Genomic DNA, 17,914 nt, shown 5'->3' with positions numbered 1-17,914 from the left:
CTTGTGCTTTAAATATGCTTATAAGTATACAAGTATCAGATGCATTTTTTGTGGACTGAAATCCATCTGGTTCAAATGATGGCCTTTTTATTTCTTTGACTGGAGCCAGTCAGCTTAGATTTGACCAGCTTGTTGTTAAAGGYTCATGCRTGTGGATGGTACAACTGATGGTCAYAGATTAGGTCCTGCTGTCACAGATTTACTATTTTTATGCAGCTACTTTGGCAAAAAGATATTCTGAAGAATTTTGCKTTCTACCTGAAGTCAAACAGCCTTGTGGAATGCCTGGATGTAAGACAAAAAGGATGTGTTTTACAGCTGAGTTTAAGTCTCAGGAATAAACAAATCAACCAGCACTTGCTTTTCTATGTCARGCAAAGACCTAGGGCAACATTCTCACTACTCTCACAGATCAMGCAGACTGCAGAGTCTTCTCTCCAGCCACCATCTATCACCAGCAGCATTTCAAATGGTGGGGARATTGTCAATAAAAATTGTGTATGTCTTCTGATTGTGTATGACTTCTGAGCAGTTCAGTCATCAGACAGTGACCAATTTATTCATCTCATTCSTTTCTTTGTACCTCTCAACTTTGCAAAAGACCACAGGCACTGTAGCTGCASAATTGACAGAGTTATGTATGTGGCACTGCTACTGCAGGCCCTGTGTTTTCTAGTACACAAATCAGCTATCTTTAGATTTGTTTTGATTTCCTTTAAAGACAGGCAACAGTAGAGTCCTTTGATGAGGAGAATTTCATTYTCAAGATAGCTCTTCCTGTGGAAGCTCTGCAAAAACCTGGTAATTCAGTCTGCAGTGCAATTTCTAAGCCGTCAGGAAAAAGCTACATCAGAAGTGACCATTCAGGAGTAACAGGTTATTAAATATACTTGTTTGGCTCTATCAATTTTACTTTTAATTAGGAAGTCATTGGAACATCCCTATTTTGAGATAGTCTTACAGCCTTACACTTTGAACAGGCACAGACTTTGCTCCTTAAGATCAGTAGGAAGCTCTTTTCAAACTCTCTACAGAAAGTCCAGTATTTCAAAACTCCTCTCAATGCACCTAGAGATGTGRTTCACCTGACTCACCCAAAAGATTGAATCTACTTTGAAGAATTTCTGCCTTCAAATATTAGCCTGTTTATCTTGCTGTTGCTTTCCAGATGCTAGGTGATGATATGTGGAACTGATGCCTACTGCATCAAATTCTTTATCTGAAGTCCTGAGCATGCTAGGAAATGGACTGGATCATGAGTAGGAAGACAAGCCAGCATCTGAAGAAGTGGAGGGAATGGAAAAGGGAGGGAGCAGAGTCATAAGAATGTTGGATATACAAACCATGAAAAATGAAAAGACATAAGCCATGTCTTGATGGCAAGGTTTGTAAAGCACTAATCTGGATCACAGTGCTTATGGCTGTAAATGTTCATTTATGTTTAAAGCATTTCTGCAGCCTTATTTAGCATGGCAAGTATGTTTTCTGATGATGTCCTGGTTTTTTATATTAGTGGTAATCTCTCTTAAATGCAAGGCACCCCCAACAYTGAGCCTAGGGTTGCATTTCAGACTTTTGGAACAGAGGCTCTGCATTGTGGTAGACTTGAGAGGTTGATAGCAGTGCTAGAGAAAGCACATTGTGACTCTGTTTATTTATTTATTTATTTATTTTAATTTTAGTACTTTGTGCAGCTGTTAGATTACCAAACACCTGTTAGAGGTGACAGTTACAGATGCTCAATAACCAATGAAAATTAATAGAACATGTGATTCTTTTAGCTTAGAAGTGATTTGGTAAGATGTGTTTAGAAATCTAATTACATACTGCTGCTGTCTACCAYTATCACTTAACATTCATTAACTTCTCTGAATATTGAAACAAACATTTCCTGTAGTGATACTAATTTCCTCATATATTTGTAAGGTGATTTCCAGACAGAGGGAACACCTTACTTTAAAGTTTTTGCCACTATTTAGCTATCTAAAGTTTGCTCTTTAAGCAAACAAAAGCAGAGTGTTGTTTGTTTATGTACAGTTATCACTTGTTATTATKTCTCCAAATATATAAGTTCCCAGTTCCACTCTTAAGTTTCTGTTCACTTTTATGTTRATAACAATTATCACTGGCTAGATGTGGCTTACTCCTGCAGCTGCCATTTAAGGGTACTTTTTGTATTTAAAATAAATCACTATACAGTACCTTCAAACCAAAAAAGTTCAGAATGGACCTTTAGCTGACTTACAGGAAACCTTTTTGATTTCAGTTGCAAAACCAGTAACTTCAGGTGAGGTGCACAGATAGCTGAGTTCCCTCAATGGGAAAGAAATAATATAAATACTGCTTGTGAATTCTCTTTTTTTTTGCTAGTCCTTGCAATAACAGACTAAATTACTGTCCTGAATGGTTTAGATTATAGCATACATCTCTTAAAAGTGGGATGGTGAGAAGACTCAGCAACTTCGGATGGCAAGATAAGCTTAAGTGTTTTCCATTTTATTTAGTTTGCTCTTTCTTTGTATCCCGGTGTCTTCTGCCAGAATATGTAAGAGAAGATAATTGTACCTATTGCTACTACTTTGTAGCCATGGGGCTAATAATTCTTTCCGATCTTGAGTGTCTCAGATTGGTGGCAGAGAGCAACAAGAATATGTTGAGGGATGTCTCTCTCTTCTGGTTGATAGATGCAGGAATATGCAGGAACAACACAGTCGATTGATTGATTGATAGCGCGCAACTCATCCATAATGATCTGTCTGATATAGCAGTAAATTATTCTTGAGATTGATGCAGGTCATTGAACAGCACATTGACAATYCTGTTGTCTGTCATCCTGTTCAAAGCAAGGCAGGAACAGTAGCTGCTGTGATACTCAAGTCTACCTTGGGTGTRAGCTGTGTACAGGTGTTCCAATAATACAAGTTGCTGTCTTCTCTCTTTATTTTTTTTTCCATTGGGCAGCTTGTCTTCRTTGCTAGCTTGTTACAAGTAACAGTGAAAAAGAGATGAGGCATTTTTAGAAGAAAAGGTTGTAATTATTGCACTGATAATTTCATAGTAACATAAGAACTACTTGAAAATGTTGGGTTTTAAACTTCAGTAGCAAAAGTTCTCCATGGAAAAGAAACCAATAMATTCTTAAGACACATACCTGATTGTTGCATGGAAAATTTAAAMAAACAAACAAACACACCAAACAACRCTCTAAAAACCACTCAAGCCTGAAGCAGAAAGGCTGATAGGTCTCAGAAAGAAGTATGTTAAAAGTTCTGTTGATCTTTAGGTTCCATGAATTAACCACAATATCTTCCCGTGGTAATGTGGGTTCTTGTCTTGTTTGTGATGGCAAAGTTGTCTTTATTTACCCCTTTCAGTTTCTCTTTTCAAGAGGTAGGGTATGGATTTTCCAGTCTGACAAGTTACTCACACTTGAAGATGTGGATGGACTGTGTTTTGCTGCCCAGAGTAATTACCGGTACTAGTGAGGGTGGAGCATAAAGTAGCCATATCCTTCTTTGACACATGGGGTCAGCAGGGAGTAGAAGTCAGCATGTCACACCACTCTCAGCCCTGCAGACAGTGTGATCACGCATGACTTGTTAACCTTTGGAAATGTTAATGATTTTTTTTTAATTTTTTTTTTTTTTAGCTTAAGAAGAATAGCCATCACTTTTATTTGGAAGCAATAAGACCTGCTTCATTTGGCTAGTAAATGAGTCAGAAAACCCCATCTTTCATATGCAGGGTTCTAGGACTTGACGTCCTGTCACAGAGGGCATGAAGTTTTTCACATATTTGGATGTTTTCCACATTAGACTTTACCCTGCCAGATATTTACTTGAACCTGACATCTTGTCACAAAGGGCATGAAGCCTTTCAGACTACTGGATATCTTCCACACCAGACTCTGCCCTGCCAGATACTTTCTTTTAAATTGAGTCCCTTGCGCGCAGTCATGCAAGGGAGTTATCAGAGCCCCAGTCTGGACCCTTCAAAATCAGCAAACATCCACAGATGATAGACTTGAAGAAATTCTCAGGAATTTAGACTTCTGATGCATGGAAAGAAAAGCTCCCTCATTCATAGAAAACCATTGCTTTCTAGACAATTCTGCACTTTCCTGTGTGCGCTTGTTCCTGATGTTAACCTGCCGAATAGAAAATCTTGATGGATAGATGAGATTTGGGTAGAAAATTTTATCGAATTTGGAGAATTTAAAAACTTGAAGTTTTTTAGTTCATATAGACTGTTTAAATACTATTTGACTATGTGCTGATTTGAATATGAGAAGTTCTGCTTTTATGGGTAGAACATGCACAGCTCAAGTGCACACAAAAATCTGTCTTTACATATACAGGCTTTATTGAACATTCCGAAAGACATGAGAGTCCTGGTATTCCAGAAAATGCACTATTTCTTTCTCTTACTTGTTGCTACCCTSTTGGCCCTTCTCCATGAGAACCACACATTCAACTAGAAACAATTAGGGTTTCCAGTGTTTTTCAAGACATGATAAAGAACAAGAATGCTTCATTAAGGTACTAAGAACCATGGAGTCCACATTGTTATTCATTTTCCTGAACATATCCAAGTCCCACTTCTTGGTATGATCCATGAAGCTTGCCTTGATTTTCTGGTTTCTTGCCTCAGGTGAAGATGCAAGGACAAAAATTCAAGCATAGATAGTGGAAAATGAAACCTGATGTGAACAGGATACTGTATTATTTCATCTTATTCTGTGATGGTGTATAAAAGTTTAAGATCCTGTTTTTTATTGTTCTTTGATGCTGTTGGATCTCCCAGCTTATTAATCCAAAATGGTAAAACATTCTATCCTTTCTTTATGCCTGAAACCTATGCGAAAACGAAGCACTAAATACAAATAATTTTAAAATAATACCATTCTATTCTTCTTCCCTTGGGTTTGTTTATGTGTTCATTATGTTTTTAAAGCTCTCAAGCAGCTTTTTAAAGCATCCTATGTATTCAGGTCATGCAATAGCTTACCTGTATTCTCAAAGTTAAATTTGTGTATAAAGAGGTTTTGGACAGTTCAAAGSAGATGTAAAGAATATTGTGAATATGAATAAAGGGTAGATATTCATTGTTATTCTCCCGGACTTTTCTGCTGTCATTGAACATTATTGTCCGTAAGATAAATTCTCCAAGAGCATTGCAGAGTGCAATGTATCCACTGAGAAGTGATTTGAAATTGCTCTTCAGCTGCTGGATACCTTGTTTGTAGAGTCCCACAAAAATAAATTCCTGTGCTGGTCCTCCTCAACAGTTAAGTGCAGTTAGAAAATGASTGGTCTGTCACTGTGGCTTCAAGTGACTTTCTGGTTGAGGTAAGATGTAGCTCCTTCCTTGGAACTAGGCCAAGGCTGAGCASTCGGTAAGCACACAGGTGATAACAGGTTTCATGACTTTATGACCCAGAATGCTTGTTATGGTTTGTGTGTGTAGCTTGTTTTTGTGGTTTTTGKTTTTTTTTAAGCTAGGYTTTTTACTAACCCAATGATGTAGTTATTAAAAAGGAAAGAGCTAGTATGGATTCAAAACATAATAAAACTTAGAATCTTTTGCCCTCTCAAAGCAAGATACTTCACAGAAAACAGTTCTCACCCCACAGAGAAAATGAGAGAACAGACAGTACATGACAGATTATTCATTTTCCTTGGGTACTGTGATGATAAATATTGTRCATGTTGAAGAATTTGTATTACACTAGAATAAAAAGTGGAAGTAAAGGTTGCCCAATATGTTTCTTTATTCCCAGAATTAGAAGTCCCTTTGTTTCTTTTGTACTTTAAAATGTGCTTTTATAACTGAAGACAAGYCTGTAGAGGCTCCTAAATCAGTTACAGACGTTCTGAGAGAGAGTCCAAGTACTGTTTGAAGATTGCCATGGAATATGAATGGTCACGTTCMTACAAAGCCACAACTCTTCTAAACTGAAACCAGAATATTCTGCAAACTTATTTTGGGAAAGGTGCTCATGTATTTATGATTTAAAGTAATTTTTATTTGTAGTTGGTGTGCAAAAAGTTGTCTATAGGGAATGAAGATGCTGTTCTAAAGCTCTGAAATTTTTCAACTTGTCTTTAATTTATTCTGTAGTTTGAACATAGGGTGTGTGACTGAGGATGTTGCTGGTTTGGAGCCAAAGTAGTTGAAAATCACCAAAAAAGTTACCCCAAAATAATGCTACTGCAAAAAAAGAAATCCTGCCTATTCACCTGGCTTCACTTTAACAGGAGGCTTCTAGGAGTTGTCTTCTTATCAAATGAACTCTCAGTGACCATCTCTTGGACGTACAGGCTATTCTGCCATTTGCGATCTGACCCACAGGAAAGCAGCTGGGCTGTGTCATCTTGTCTTCATGTGGGTTGAGGGTGAATTTGTCCAGATTGGAGTTTGTAAAACTGGTTCCAGGCCTCTAGTATGGCCTGGTTTTCATGTGTTTGAAACAGTAGAGTATTGCAGTTACAGGTTTTTCGTACTCCCTTTTGATGTGTTTCTGAAACTAGTTAGTTTTTAGGATTTGAATATTTATACTTCCACTAGAATTAAAAACAAGAAAGGAGAAACTTGGTGAAGCCTGAATTGGTGCTTACCARTTGCTGATGGAAGGATTCCTTTTGATTTAAAGATGTATCAGTGCAATATATCTTGAAAGCATTTACTCAGTGAGTCCTTATAGTTGCCAGTCAACTTCCCTTAAGATTAATTTAAAAGGCCAAGGCTGAGTAATGTCTATCAGTTCAATTCTAGCAGTAGCTTGGGAGTAACAGATTCACCTCAGCAGAGGTAAATAGCATAGATAAACCCCTTATTTTTTGACTATAAACCTTGCTTAGAAACCCAGAGTTACTGAATGTATGGGAAACAAATTTTTGTGTTTGTTTTGCAAAGGCAGCAAACACTCCTATCACATCTCTGAAAATTAACTGCAGGATTTATTAAACAAAACCAAATAATTCCATCTTGTCTCTCTTTGTGGGTTTGTTTGTTTGTGGGTTTGTTTGTTTGTTTGTTTGTTTTTTATGCGTGGTCCTCACAATCAGCATCCAAAGTTGTTTAGTCTTTGCTTCTTGTTTCAATAACGGCTGCCTCTCTTGGTAATTTTTTTTTCATCTTGTTCTCAATTTCATTTGAAAATAGCGGAACTGCTGTTATTTTTAAGGTCTGATTCTGTAAGTTGGGGAGCTGCTACTGAGCTATACTGAATGCTCCAGACTTGCACTGAGGCATTTCGCACTCCTCAAGTCTGAAGTCTTCAAGCCTTACATTAGAAGCTTAAAATGTTAGTAGGTGCTGAGATGTRAGCTGAGTCAGGATTCATTTTATTTGTGCTGTGTAACAGCAGAAAAATGGTTACTAWAATCTAGATATAACAGAGAGGAGGCAGCTAATATGAGATGAATTGCTTCATGTTATTACCAAGGCCTTTGTCTTTGATTTTGCAGAAAGGTGTGTCTATCTGTACCCCCTGCAGCGGTGTGGTATAAGGAATGGTCAGCCTTTGTTTGGAAGCTTCAAACAGGCTCAGAAACCAAAAAGTGCTTCCCTACAAATATTGTGTAGCTGGTTGAAATCTTTATATTCCATGTAAATAGCAAAGTATTCCTTTACAACTCCAGTTGCACGTTGCCCTTGCACTGTGATATCACTGATTTTATTTTTCTTTTAGAGAAGAGGGATAATGGAATTTTATAAYAGGAAATACAAGTATTACTAAATGAAAATATGTTTGGTACCTTTCAYGACTGTGTGGAAATACTACCTCTGTCGAAAAGAAAAGGCAGTAAATTTTRTATGCCTTGTGCTTTTATTCGAACACTTCAAAATTTAGTTACAATTATTTTTCCTCTGTATAGTAATTCTGATTACACTTGTATAATAATGATGGTAACAGTGTAATAGGTTATTCACARTTGTAATGCTTATGATGCCATACCTTAATTTGTATGGAGAAAAGTATTATAAGATACTTTTTAATGCATTTTTTTGTAAAAAATAAGGAAATTTATATAATTAAAATAAGACATTATTATGTTCTTACACCTTAAGGGATGCACAAGAGCCATTCTCTGTAATAATATGCAAGTACCCAAAGAAGATCAGACATGGAAAAGCTAMATTAACATAATTGTAAAGGAATAGTACTGTGTCTTTGCTTTTGTGGCTCTTAYACCCCATAGTGCTGGTGTTTTACAGTCCTTCCATTGTCCATTACTGCAAACACGTCCAGATGAATTCAGCGTTTAATGTTAAAAATCTTATAACATGCCAGTTTGATTTGTAGCCCTTCATATCATGGAATGCTAATTAAAATCATATTTTTGCATATGTCATGCCTTTCATGTACATATGCAAATAGAGTCTATTGCCTTTCAGCTATTAGTAATTAACTTTATGAAGGACAGCTGTAATACATAATTAACAAAAATGTTTGCAAGCCCTTTTCACACTAAAAGTTRCAGCAGTAAAATTTTTGCTTATCGAGAGAACCATTTTAGTTTGAAGCTTCAGTCTGATATCTAAATTGTTTGAAGCAGTCACATKACATAATTAAATTGATGTTATGGTCTTATCAGCAGAAGAATGGTACTTGATAGGCTTCTATCTGTTTCATTATGTCTGTCACCAAAATTAAAGTAAATGATCTGTGTTTGTTTGATAGAAGCATGATTCCAGGTAGTAATGTATTTTGTTGCTGCTGTTGGTGTTTTGAAGAATGTCTTGCCAGTTTGAACAATATTGCTGCTCATAGTGTATTCATGAACATGTGCTTCATGTTTTTCATTCCTTTTTTCACAAGGCTATAAAATAACTAAGGCTATTAATTTGTTTCTATGTGTATCTCTTTAAATAATTAATACAATGAAGTTTGACCAGACATAAGCAGTGATTAAAGCATCTTATCTTGCTGTTTTTTCATGTTTCTCATTAAAAACAATGGAACTACTTGTATGAAGAAAGGTGCAGGATGGGCCCATTAGGCTTAAATAAATCGAAGGTGCAAATAAAATTGTATTAGTTTATAACATGAGACAATGTTATTTAGGTAAAATAGACTATATTATCAGTATAATGCGTGAGATGTTCTAATTTGCAAAGGGAAGCAGAAACAGGTTTTCCATTCTTTGGCCAATGATGTATGGCTGTGACTTGKAAGAGAAAAAGCCAAGGGGCTGCAAAATGAGGGAAGCCTCTTGTTATAGAATGGATTCCCCGATCTAAGTCACACCCAGCAGAAGAGGTTTTTTAAAAGTCTGCTTTTAATAAAATGTGTTTAATTGCATGCTCAAAACAGAAAAATACTGTATTAAAAAAAATAAATTCATCTTTCTCRTTTGCTGTTTGTTTGGCAGGGTGGCATTTGTGATGAAAAAACATTTGAATACTCATTTACTGGGCAAGCACGGAGTTGGCACACCCAAAGAAAGGTAAACTGCTTTAAAATTCTTTTTCTTTGTATCTTWCACAGTATGTGGAGACCTTTTCCATAATATTTAGCTTATCCACAATGAAATCATCTGGATTTTTCCCTCAGCTCTAAGAGAGATCCAACATACTTAAGTTCTCTGATGTTATGGTGCTTATGACATGTCTGTAGAAAGAAATTCCATGTAAAAGGTATAGGATTTGCACCTTTTGGGGCTTTTTTTTTTGACAGGTGATATTATTTTCTCAAGATATGAGAAATGTTCGTAAATGATATACGATTGTAAATTTCTCTCAGTATAAAATCAAATATTTGGTTGTTTGTTTTTTTTTTTTGTTCTTTTCTTGTTGGCCTTGATGCTCATAGATTTATAAAACTRCTTTCTAAGAGGTCAAAGCCACAGAGGAATCAAAAAAGAAACAAAAAGGATRCTTTCTCAAGTGTTCTTGGGCAGCAAGGGCGATTTGGCTTTTTGACCATTTCTAAAATGAATTAATTTATTTTTTCAATCTGTATACATCTACTTATTCTTCAACTTTGTTCGCAAGCAGGTTATTTTTTCTGTGGCTTAAAATATAACTGTGTTTTACAAACTCTGTGGCACTGTGTTTGCAGATAAACAGATTTTGCTTCAGATTTATTGGGCACATTGTGGCTTAGCTATTGCTGTTTCATTGAATCTTTGGGGCAACTAGAAAATTGATGTGTTTTGGATGGCCAAAAGATCACATATTCTCTTTCAGCCTGGGTAGATGGAGGTGTTCATCGCTGGATACTTGATACTGTTTCAAGTATTACAGCCTTGTAACTCATTCTTTTGGGGTAGGCTTTCATAAATAAAGAGCATTTTGTGGTTTTGATATGAAAAAAAGAGGAAAAAAATGACACTTAGGAGCTGTAGGAGAATACAGCAAAGCTCTTTCTGGGCCATGTTCATTTCTTGTTAAASACAATGAAAATGGTGGCCAATTAGACCCTTTCCTCATAAGTTTGTCACACTTAAATCACAGAGGGACCTGAGAATRGCGTTTTAAATTGACACCCCATATACACCTTAGTTTGACTAAGCACCGATTTAGGTGGTGCTTTTATTTTTAAGGAGATTTYCTTTACAAAGGGCTTAGCCAGAATTACCCTAACACATGATTATTTAAGAGTTTTGAGATATTTTGTTTAATCTAAAATACAGAATGATGCATTGAAAAAACAATTAGTTTCATCAAAGCACATATATTAAAGTTGATGTTGGTTATTTCTTGTCATAGAACAACAATTACAACAACAGTTTTGCTCTCATGGCTTATTTTGGAAAATACTTATTTTAAACTGGAAGAAGTAATGAAATTCGATACCAATATATTCTTTTACAAGGGGGTACTTACTGTACAGTCAGCATAAATACAATGTAGAGATAACTTGCATCACCGAGTGAATATGTGCACAATAAAGGATACATACAATTGATTTCCAAATATAGTATCTTAGCCTGAGAGGCGTATTTTTAGTGATCATCATCTTCAAATGAATTTCTAAACAAGCAGGATGCCAGTTGTTGCTGGCATTTTAGTGTGTGTTTGTTGTGAAAGCCTCCTGGCTGTGTCCATTTTCCCCATTTCTTCCTGTGTGCCTTGAAGGCTTTCTGGCTGGCTGGCCAGCATGGCATGAGGAGGAGATGGAGGAGCAGGAAATAGAGGAGGAGGAGGAGATGGAGGAGGAGGAAGAAATAGAGGAGGAGGAGGAGGATGGCAGGTTCACAGGCCCTGGCTGTCCAAGGAGCAGAGGAGCCCCACTCAGGCTGCAGCCTCCCTTCTCTGTCTCCTGGCATGGCTGGGGAGGCTTTGCCCCCAGGCCAGCACAGGCAAGTGGTATTGGAGTGACTTCATGCTCTCTTCTTTTGCAATTTCTTCTTCTATTTTTTGAGTATTTCTTTTCCACAATACCTTTTTAGGTGGCACTTTCGCTTAATGTAGAGCAGCATCAAGCAGTAGTGGCAGAGCTGCAACAACAATATAAATTTCTAGTAGCAGTCCCTTGCTGGGGATGGGGGAAGTTGAAGCCATGTGACCTAGTGCAATAAATACCAAACCAGTGTTGCTTTCCTTTCCACCTTTCCTCTCCTATTATGAGAAAGTTTGATGCCTTTTAATGGCTTTAGGAACCAAAGAAATCCTTCTTCAGCATGCTAAACCATCACTTTGGGTATAAACATTTAAAATTAAGTTATGTAGTTTTCTTACCTATGTAAAACATTAATGCCTTGATTATAATTTTGCAAGCTTGCTATTTTTTAATTTCTCTAGGACAATATAATCAGTTTATTCTTTATGTTTTGAATTTGATTCTGCCCTCTGATACATTGCATATTATAGCAAATACTAATAGAAGCTAGCTAAATAGGCTGTGACAATTAAATTAATAATGCATTTTATTTGCAAGTGTTTAGTCTTCCTGGTTTGACTGATATATGCAAAGATGGTAATTTATTAAAAGTAAATTCATGTAATTGTACTGCAGAATTTGATGGACCAAAAAAAGTTGTCAGCATGACTATCATCAAAAACAGAAAATTGAAAAGAAGTTCAAAAGGGTGTTTGAAAAAAATAGTTATAACCCATACACCCTGAGAAACTGGGTCCTTTTAACAAACKTCTTAGAATGGAATTGCTGGTGGCAAGCATTGAGATAGTTCTGAAAGGGAGAGAAAAAATACATTTACAATTTAGTAAGCAGTGCTTAACTAGTGCACCTTGCTCTCTCTAGCTTTCCATCACTGTTGGGTTTTTTTATGCACAAAAGGGAGGAGTTATGAAGGCTGTGGAAGTGTTTGCATGGGCAGATACAGAAAACAAGTATAATTTATAATAAGATTGCTACTAAAGCATTTTTTATTAGATTTTTTTGCGTTTTTTAAAGACAAAATTGATTTAAGGGAAAAATACTCTTTGAAAATCACATGAGTTTTTAAGAAATAACTCGTAGTAAAATGTCTGCACATTTCAGATGCAAAAACCCCCACTGCCTAGTCCATTATGATCATTACCATTTAATAGCTAACTCAGAAGTGGAATGTTTTAACAGAAAAAAATTCCTCTAAGGTATATTTTCCTGTTATTGGAACTGTGATACTGATTTATTGTCAACTTGAATGTGTCTCAAAACTGGCATGTTATCTACTAAGTCCAAGGCCAGTACGTATTTGGTACTTCAGTGTCAGTAATCTTCATGGGACCTATAACTATATCTTATTGGCAGGATAAATCTTTGGCTACACCTTTATTGTGTCTAGGAGACATTGTGGTTGAGGACAAGGTGAGTGCATCAGTAATGTTAATGGTGCCAAGTTCTAATTTCTAATTTCTGTTGCATCATTACGTTACTTAGGTGTAAATTGTGTCAGAACACRGAACAAACGGGTGTTTCACTATTGTGTATAAGATTTATACATACACATGCATAAAAATATGAGCAAGAAAGTAAAAATAAATTCAATAAGTCATTCATTGATGAGACTGAATTCTGTCACTGTTGAAGTACAGCTATGGATTTAGAAGTTTCTCATATGAAGAATACACACAAATATTCCTTAAAGATTTTTTTAGAGGCACCATTAGTACTGTACAATATGCATTTTTAGTATATGATGCTTTCTTAACTAGAATTCTRCCTGATACATCTGTTTAAACAATTTTTTACGTAAGAAAAGGCCATAGAAAAAGCCTTTATAATTGTTTAATTACCTCATCTTCCTTAAGAATTTAAAACTATGAGTTGCCTATGAAATAAYTTTGCATATGAGTAATCCCATTGAATCAAATAGGATAATTCATATATATAAAGTTACTGGTAGCACGAACACTTGGAGTGATTTGGAGTATCTGTTACAAAATAATTCCTGTAAAGGTCATTAAAAGTATATTTCGTTTTGGAAGGTTCTTGCATTATTTCCTTGTGCTTTAAGAATGGGATAAATGCTACATGGCTAGTAATATGATATGAAGACCATATGATTTTCAAGTGATTTTGATTGATTGAAAAAATGGTGCAGTGGTTTCCGCTTGAGAGCAAAAGCTACAGGTAAATGCCTGCTACTGTGTAATAACAAACTAAATGTGTTTGAGATGCTTTGTCAAATAGTGTTGGAATGTAACATTTTTTAAATTTGTGTATTTTTTACACAACTTTTTTGAAGTAAAAAGAGGAACTTCCTAGGTGCCTGTTGTTTAAYATGTTTGCATAAGCCCATCTGAATTTTTGAATATTAAATTCTACTAATACGTAAATATCATAAAATATACAAGACAATAGGAAAAGATTGTTGAGGTYTGAAAGAAAAGTAGCCAGGAAAAATGAATTGGGGTTTGATGTTCTGTACATTATTTAGAAAACTGTCTTGTAATCAACTGCTGTCTTGTTATCTCCATTCTGAATGAAAAACTGGACGCAAATCAAGTTCATCAGTGCAACTCTCTTTTATTTAACTGAACCATTGATTCTTCTTTTGAAGCATTTGTCTTTGAGTAGAGAAATTTGTGACAATAACTATTTGATATGTCTATTTTGGGTTACGCTACTCTGAACCTGCAAAGTAAAAAGATCCATGTGATGTTATGGCAAATTTTGGTTAAACAAGTGGCAAAAGTTGAAAAGTGATGKGCCATACATACATGTGAAAATAAGTTGTTCCAGTCATATGTCCCAGCTTTCTGTTTCCACTGCATAAGTCGACCATGCAGGTCAAGAGGATGATGGTTACTATGCCATCATTTTGTAATAACTTGCTCCTGTTCTGAAGGAATGAATTCTGTACATGGCTGTCTCACAGAAGGGTTTCCAGTTAGAGGTACTGGCAGAACAGGTATGGATATGTATGGACACACTGGACGAGAAGCTGCCTGTAATACCAGAGGGTGGTGTGCTGAGTCTTGCATTCAAACTTTGTCATCACCTTTTACTGCTTCCTGCAAGTGAGTTCGAGCTTTTCTGCTGAAACCTAAYCCTTCTAGGTTAACTGAATAGGAATGACAAACTTTACTTAATTGATTATTTCTTGTGTTTTGCTTATAATGGTTCTTGRAAACTTACATAATCATTCTTTGGAAAAGCCCCAAGAAAAGAAATGTAGCTTTTTCTTGAAATACTTACTATTTGGAAATTTGTCATGAGAGGATGTATGGGGAAGGACTCAGTTTTAACAGTGGTTGGGAGCTAAAGTTTTGCCCAAGATGCATGCTAAGGTTTCAGTTTTGGAGGCTTACATGGCCTTTGAAAACAGTATTTCCCTCTGCTGTTCAGCTCTTTTCTGGTGACACTGTGTCAGTRTGAAACTGGCTCCATGGGTACAGGTTCCACAGTCACTTACTGCCTGAGTGCTTTTCTCTCTCTGTGGCTGACCAAAGAACATAAGGAAGCCATTGGGGTTACCTGTGATTCCTCGAGTATTAGAAGTAGCAAATGTGCTGAAAATTCTCATCTTTCCCCATGTCTTTTCTGTATGGCATCATATGCATTTGCTTTGTTACAAAGAAATGAAGACTAGGCAGACATTTCTGCTTTGGAAGACAAGTGATGACTTCAACGTCTTTTCAGAAAGAAAAATAACTGAARGACTGTAAAAGAATTAAGTTATTCTACTATTACTCACTCTTTGTTCTTCCAATCAAATCCTGGCAATATTAGAGTTTAGTTCAGAAGGAAGGGCAGTCTGCAGTAAGTTTATTTCAGTTGCTAGGTATGTGAGATGTTTTGGAAATTTTGGTAGTCAGCAACAGTCTTCCTGTTGTGAAGGCTTAGCTGCTATGGATAGAAGGTAGAGTGAGTACCTAATGGGATTCATGCTGCCCATAGTGAGCACSTTTGGCTGGTTTTAAGCATCATAACAAGATATAAACGAAGATCTCACATTCATGAAGAATCAAGTATTGTCTAGAGCGTAGGTTATTAGTTCCATTAGCAAGCGTATGCTAACAGTGTCTGTGAATCTGTAGAAGACAGTGTGGATAGTTGCTGAAAGTGCCACATTTATTTCACAATGGTTTGTTTCCAAGGAAAACACAGTTCCTTATTGCATGCCAACAGCCAAAATGTAGTCAGCTGCAAACTGATCCCTCCTCTGTTGCAGTCAGCTGAAAGTAAGTTGTTCCAGTTGTATGTCCCAGCTTGCTGCTTCCACTGTGTCACTCAGCCGTGTAGGCCAAGAGGGTAGGGATTAGGATGGCAATATATCTCTCAATCCCTTTTTACCTCTATGGGACTGGAAGCAAGGGACCTGTCCAGACAATTATGCACTGTGTGTTTCACTACTTTGAGGGTTGTACTTTGTGACATTTATGGATGTGAAATGWTCCATGTCTTGGGTGGTATCATGACTTTCAACTTTGATCAGTCTGTATAATRCAACACAAATATTTATTGAGAATACTGTAAAGGAAATGGAAACATAATCTCTTGACTATGCTGCAATGAAATATTTTCCMTGCATTCTGAAGAATCAAGAAGAGTATTTTGTAAACTCTGGAAGTAAAAACAGAAATTCTGTGGCAAATGCTGTATATGGCTGAAGCTGAGTTTCTGCTTTTTAACCACACAGTTCATAATTGTCGCATCAAGTTACAATGCCATCAGGATCTATTTTTCTGCAACCAAAGCAGTTGCATAATCATTAAGTACAAATGTTTGTTTGTCCAGGTTTACTTAAGTTTCACCACCTTAAGATGAAAGAAAATGCTGAAAAAAACATGTTCTGGAGTTGAACACTAAGATGAACGCAATTCTAAAATCACCTCCACAGTGTTCTAATGTTTTTAAAAGAAGTTGCCTGAGACTTAATAAGTAGAAACATGGGGGTCTTGTACAGTAAAGACAATCTTCTGCAATAAGAGCCTGCATGGTGTGCTCTGCATTGATCTCTGGTGAGTAGAGCCATGGGACAGTCCAGCCTAGAAGGGGACTCCAAGGATCATCTGGTCCAACCTTTCTTGGGAAAGGGAACCTAGAGGAGATCATCCAGCACTCTGTCCAATCACAGATTGAAAATTCCCAATGATGAGGGTTCTGCCACATCCCAGAGGAAGTTGCTCTGGCAAATGAATGATTATTTTTTTGGKTTTTTTTTCTGTTAAGAYGAGCTTATACTAGTAGCTTGTACTTTTTACCCCTTCTGCTCTCTGTGTGCTTTCTTCTGAAGAGAGAGCCTCCCTCTTTCCTGTTTGCAGCAGCCATGTACGTCCTGGAATACCATGATGAGGTCCCCCCCTTCTCTTCTCCAAGATGGTGGATGGAAAGCTGGCTATTCTAGCTTGGGTTTTTGTTTTATACAGGAACTTTTGCTGCTTTCTGTTGATAGTGTATTTTGTAAGAAAAGAGTAACAATAGCATAGTTCATCTTAAAACACCATTTAATCATGGAAGTTGAATGGCATGGTTCTGTGTATAGGCTTGTAATAAAAAAATACATTKTCTTTATATTACAGTATAAATTTAATAAAAAGTAGTAATTACAAGGCTTCATAAGTCAGTTTCATACAGATTGTTCCACCTTCTCTTGCTGTCACAGAATCATAGAATGGCCTGAGTTGGAAGGGACCTTAAAGACCATCTAGTTCCAACCTCCCTGCCATGGGCAGGGACACCTTCTACAACACCAGGTTGCTGAAAGGCYCATCCAACCCCTCTTTGAACTCTTCCAGGGATGTGGTACCCACAGCTTCTCCAGGCAACCTGTTCCAGTGCCTCTCTACCCTGAGTAAAGAATTCTCCTACCTTCTAATTTAAATCTCCTAATTTAAAACTGTTTCTTCTTGTCCTATCACTAAYTGCCTGTGCAAAAAATCGCTGTCTACATCTTTTATAAGCTCTCTTCAAGTACTAGAAGGACACAGTGAGGTCAACCCAAAGCCATCTTTTCTCCAGGCTGAACAACCCCAACTCTCTCAATCTGCCTTCGCAGGAAATACACTTTGGGCCTCTGTTCAACTTCATGGCCTTTTGTATCATTCCAGGTTGAAATACAAGGTGATATTCTCTGATACTGATAATGAGTTGGTCCCTTTAAAGAAATATCATGGAATCATAAAATAGTTTAGGTTGTAAAAGAACTGTTGAGATTTTTTAAGTTCAACGGTTGACCCAGCACTGCTGTGTTCACCACTAACTCATGTCCCTAAGTGCCACATCTATATGTTTTTTAAAACCTCCAGGAATAGTGACACTGCYGCTTCCCTGGGCAGCCTGTTCCAATGGTTGACGATCCTTACTGTGAAGAAATTTATTGCTATTATCCAGCCTCCCCTGGTTCAGCTTGAGGAYGTTTCCTCTTGTCCTATCACTGTTACCTGGAAGAGGAAACCAAACCCCAGCTCTTTAGAGCTTCCTTTCAAGTAGGTGTAGAGAGTGRTAAGGTCTCACCTCAGCATCCTTTTCTCCAGGCTAAACAATCCCAGTTATCTGTTGCCCTTCTCTGGACTC

The 17,914-nt window shown here is 36.8% G+C and overlaps 1 protein-coding gene across 1 annotated transcript in view; it reads left to right on the top strand.

Annotated features, from left to right (window-relative positions):
* Positions 1-17,914, top strand: part of ZNF407 (zinc finger protein 407) — a 333,682-nt gene that overhangs the window by 121,025 nt on the left and 194,743 nt on the right. The window contains exon 4 of the mRNA XM_057366642.1: positions 9,378-9,452. Within this exon, the coding sequence (XP_057222625.1) occupies positions 9,378-9,452 (75 nt within the window). The remainder of the gene's footprint in view (positions 1-9,377; positions 9,453-17,914) is intronic.

Source organism: Malurus melanocephalus, unplaced genomic scaffold, assembly GCF_030028575.1.
Source record: "Malurus melanocephalus ecotype Western Australia unplaced genomic scaffold, MMel_1.1 scaffold_69, whole genome shotgun sequence".
Classification (NCBI taxonomy): Eukaryota; Metazoa; Chordata; class Aves; order Passeriformes; family Maluridae; genus Malurus; species Malurus melanocephalus.
This window is presented reverse-complemented; position numbering and strand designations above follow the sequence as displayed.